This window comes from Hevea brasiliensis, chromosome 10 (assembly GCF_030052815.1).
Source record: "Hevea brasiliensis isolate MT/VB/25A 57/8 chromosome 10, ASM3005281v1, whole genome shotgun sequence".
NCBI lineage: Eukaryota > Viridiplantae > Streptophyta > Magnoliopsida > Malpighiales > Euphorbiaceae > Hevea > Hevea brasiliensis.
This window is the reverse complement of record NC_079502.1, coordinates 12,583,207-12,588,285: the sequence shown is the minus strand read 5'-3', so window position 1 is coordinate 12,588,285 and position 5,079 is coordinate 12,583,207. Positions and strand designations below refer to the sequence as shown.

General features: G+C 28.2%; 1 protein-coding gene across 1 annotated transcript; it reads right to left on the bottom strand.

Annotated features, from left to right (window-relative positions):
* Positions 1-1,863: 1,863 nt before the first annotated feature.
* Positions 1,864-4,156, bottom strand: LOC110632231 (cytochrome b561 and DOMON domain-containing protein At5g35735). The gene is made up of 3 exons (XM_021780374.2): positions 3,162-4,156; positions 2,809-3,063; positions 1,864-2,400 (listed from the first exon to the last, which is right to left on the bottom strand). The coding sequence occupies exons 1-3, from the start codon at positions 3,771-3,773 to the stop codon at positions 2,098-2,100; spliced, it is 1,170 nt and encodes a 389-aa protein (XP_021636066.1). The 5' UTR covers positions 3,774-4,156; the 3' UTR covers positions 1,864-2,097.
* Positions 4,157-5,079: the final 923 nt, after the last annotated feature.

Sequence of the window (5,079 nt, the reverse complement as noted above, 5' to 3'; positions counted from 1 at the left end):
CTGTGTAAAATTGATGAGGAAATATGCAAAATCACTATCTCCGATCAATCTCAATTTGTGTATTGTCAATCTACTATAGTAATTTGGCCTCTCCAATATTGAAGTTTAAGTTTTATGTCGATCATGATTTTTTTATATTCCTATCCTTTAGGATATCACACCTTAAAAGTTTTTTTTTTCTTAATTTAACATAATGATAATTAATAAAATATTAGAATTTAAATTCTCAAACTCAAAAATTATATACAATCAGCCAACCAATAGCACATGCATGTAAGGGGTTGTTTATTGAAAAAAAAAAAAAAAAAAAGAAAACGGTAAACGAATCTTGAGCACAATAAACAAAGGCCCAAGCCCAAAATTTCAAGTGCTGGTAATGATTTTTGTAATGAAGAAATGGGCCAAGTTTTCAAGGTAAGAGTATAAGAAAGTATTTAGCTTAATTTATAAATTAATTTATAATAATTTTAAATTAATTTATTTATTTAAGATATTTTTAAAGAGCTTATAAAAAAATAATAATAAATTAAAGAAAAAATTTTTAATTTTAGTGCTTATAAGTTAATTAACTGTTTTACTCTATTACTTTTATTTAACTTTATGATTCTAGTATTTATTGTCATATTCATATTAAAAAAAACTTACTTTCATGCAATAATTTAAATAAATTATTTACATTAAATTTAATAAATTTAAAATTATTTTTTATTAATTTTAATAAAATATTTATCTATAAAATATTTCTTTATTTAATTTAAAATTAAATTATATTGTAGTTTGGTTAAAATATATTTTGACAATATTATAATAAAATATTAAGTTAATATGATTTATTATTTGACCAAATAATTTAATACTTTTTTAGTCATTTTAATAATAAATGTATTTATAAGCTGATTTTTAATAAACACACATAACTAATTAAAATTTTAAATATTTATGAGCTTAAATTAGTCTATAAGTACTAAATACTTTTAATTTAATTTTTATAACTTAAACTAAACAGCGGGGGAATCAGAACTTTTAGTCAATTGGAGTAAAAATTTTATTTTTATTATATTTATAAAATGTTTAAAAATATATTTTTTTATTTATAAAATATTAACTCATTAGCAAATAAATAAATATATTTTTTATTCAATAAATAAACATATTTTTAATAAAATATAAATATGTTAAAATTTTAATTTATTAAACTTTGTCTTTAGATGAAATGTACAATATTTAATTATATTATTTATTTGTAATCTCGTGAATATATATATATATATATATATATATATATATATATATATATATATATATATATATATATATATTCTTCAATTATTTATTAGATATAAATATTAGTATTTAGCAATCAATTAAAACATACAAGTAATGTATTCATGTTAGATATGAACTTTTTAATTTTAACTAATACACAATAATTAAGTAATTGTTAAATGTAAAATCTCATTAAAAGATTGTTCAAGTTATTTTTTTAATAAATAATTATAGGACTTTAATTTAATATATTCTAATTAAATTTTTAGTATTTATATTTTAAATTTTATATAGATTAGAAGAAAAAAATTTAAATGTATATATTGGATAAAATTTAATGAGACTATCAAATTTAAAAAATTTCAGTGGAATCAATTAACCGCACTTGTAAAGCCTTTGCTCCATACCTAAATTTAAAACACCATAGACATTTTTAAAATTATTTTTTTTTTTATTATATGAGTAGGGGATGGGGGAGTCAATCCAAAATTTTCCAAGTCCAACATGGTTCTATATATAAGTAGTTGCCATTAGAATATCTCATCGCTACATATTTCAATTAGAATCAATCAATTAAAACAATGGTGCAAATGAATGGAAACAAATGTGAACAGTGCAATCAAATATCTCAGTATGCAACAAGTACATCCAGTCTATCTCATATACCCCAAATGCTACCGTATTCTCAAATCACCCCCAAAATACCTTTCTAATACAAATAACCCCTACAAAGATACAAGTAAATCTATGTATTATACCAAAAAATTAAAAAAAAAAGGGAAGACAACCTAGAGTGATAAATATGTCGTATGTTACATTGTGTGCTGTGCTCTAAGCACTATATCCATTAGTCCCGTTTGTTCCATTGGCATGCTTGTCGAAGCTGGCTGTTTTCTTCCTTCTGATGACTATGATCCATGTGAAAACTTCCAGGAGAGCTGCGACGGCGCCCAAGAATATGATAATTCCAGTGTAAATCTTTTTCCATTTCTTCTCAGGGTCCAAAATGTCAAATCCCTCGTAAATGTTGACGATGCTCAAAGCGATGGTTGCATATCCAATAGAATGGTGGTAGATGTTCCAGTATAGTCTATATTTATGATCTGGCTTTGGCCTCAACAGCAAGGCAAATACCTACACAACATTTGAATTCTTCTGTTACAAGACAACCAAAGACCCGGCACCATTATAGGGCCATCAGCAGAGATAAAATTTTCATATAACAATTTTTTTTTTTTAATTAATTAACTAAAAAAATGTAAAACTTATGTGATTTTTGATAAGATGGGAACCTTCCTAGGGCGGCTGCTTCTAGACGCGTAAATTGGGTGATCTTTGATTTTGAAAAGATTGCAGCCGACGATTAATGATAGTAAAAAAGAATTCAATTGGGACACAAAGATTGACTTTTGAGGCAAACCAAGAAAGTGAGATGGTCTTGGATGAAAAGGAAAGAACGAAGAACAGAGAAATCTAATAAGGAATGTTGTAAATTATTAAGAAAATTGCACAAATGGAAGGAAAAAAAGAATAATTAGTTACCTGAAGGGTTGCAAAGCAGAAGAGGGTTATGCCGATGTTCCTGTGCTTGCTGTACTTGATTCCGGGAGAATCGCTGCCGAGTTTAAGACCAGTTCCCCATCCAGCAACCCCAATTATATAGGCAGAGGATTGGCAAGCAGCATGTAGGTAAAACCATGCTGGATTTGCTACCTCGAACACCTTCAAGTACCTAGCTATAATGATTCCCATAGGCATCAGAACTCCCCAGCTCACTGCGTTTAGTACCCCATGAACCTGAAAAATTCAATTAAAAAAATAAAATTACAATCCATTCTTTAGTTGTTCATCGCTTACTTATCTAATTATAATGAAAATGATTGAATATCACTTACATTCTTCTTACTGCTTGATCGGGCAGTTCCGGCAACTGTTGTTCCAGTCTCAAAATTTATAGTCCCTACTGATGCTTTGTTCGCTGAATCCATGGAATGAGCAGTAAAAGTAGCTCCACTCATGGGACCTTCCTGCCACACCTGGTTGGTCGATAACAACCTATCATCAAGTTGCAGAGTAGCAAATATTATCATATCACCACTTGTATACTCTGCTCTAAGATTGGAGACCTGAAAACTCAAGTTACTCTGCTGCATCGACGGGGACATGCTGTCTATTGAGGTGGTATAAGCTGTAGGGAGGCTACTGGTGTTATGAAAAGCCAGAAGAGCCTGTGACCCCATCATCTGTTGGCCGCTAGGGTTGAGAGACCATACGTACCAATTGGCAGTGGATGCCCCAGATTTGCGAAACGCAATATCAGCTGTGCGGTTCGATGGATGGTAATTCCAATAGAGGAAAGAACTCAACACAGGAAGATCACTGCAACTGCTAAATACTTGATTGCTAGAGAAGGTATAGCTTGAGCAAGTTTGAGATAAAGACGATGGAACACATAAAGAGAGAAGCAGAATACAAGAGAACAAAGCAGTTCTCAAAGATCTATCCATGGCTAATAATCTGAATTATGATGAAAACAGACGATATCGATTGCAGAGGTCTGAAGGGATTGATCCTACCTTAAGGGAACAAGTTTTCAATATCTGGGTACGTACTGAAATTGTTCCCTGATGAAAGCTGGTTTGAGAGTTGTAGATCCAGAAACTTGAGATGGTATTATATATAGTAGTCTGCGAGGACCATTAAAGAAGGGAAAGCTGGCTTCTTAGAAGGGTTGTGGTTTTTTTGACTAATTCCGTCTTGGAGTTGGGAGAAGAAATTTGGAAAAAGAATAACAGAAAAATGCAGTAAGAAATTATTTTAACCATTTAAAGAATCAAAAATTGAAAAAGAAAACAGAGAGAGCTTTCTGATTTCTTATGGAAGCAGGCAAGAAAGTCTTCCATTGGGCAATTGGCCAATTGGCATTTAGGCATAAAAAATAATTCATACTTTTCTTCGTTGGGTTATGTGGTGTCTAACGACTCTCCATGTTCACACATGCTTGAATAAAATAATATATTAGTTTGAAAAGTATTAAGGAAAAAAAAAAAGACAGAAGTGTGAAAACTAGACACAAAAGAAAAAAGGTGTCTGACGTGGGCATGTGGCCTACACGCTAGAAAGTCCACAAGTACGAATTTTAAAGTCAATTTTAAAAATCAACACATTACCTACCCATTGGAAGACAAAAATCGCTACTTCATTAATACGTAATTAGTGATTTAGTTTGGGATTAAAAAAATTTCTTACCTATATCAAAATATGTAAATATCTAATTAATAAAATATTATATTTATATATTTTTAAATTTCATTATAATTAAAATTAAAATAATAATTAATAATTTACTAAATATATACATTCAGTGTAAATAAAATTTACTTAAAAATTAATAAATTATAAATAAAAATAAATATATTCTAATTGTTGGATCAGTTTTTTCTAATTAAAATAAATATTCGAAATAGATAATTACTTTTGATTAATTCATTGAGTAACTTATTAATTCTTCGATCTTTTTTGACAGGGATATGATGTTAATGGTAGAATATTTATCCTTTTTATTTCATTTATATATGAGAAATTGTAATATATACAAATGAATTTAGGATGAATACGAATTTTAAAAATAAATATTTTTAAGTGTTAGATGGAATTTGAGTTTAGTACGTACATCAAATATCTACTATATGTTTCGGATTATATAAATTAACATTTAAAGCTAAAATTATTATTTTTTTAAGAATTATTAGTTAATTTTGCTGCTGAAAATAAAATATTGTATAATTTATATTAAATAAAAAGAAATATTTG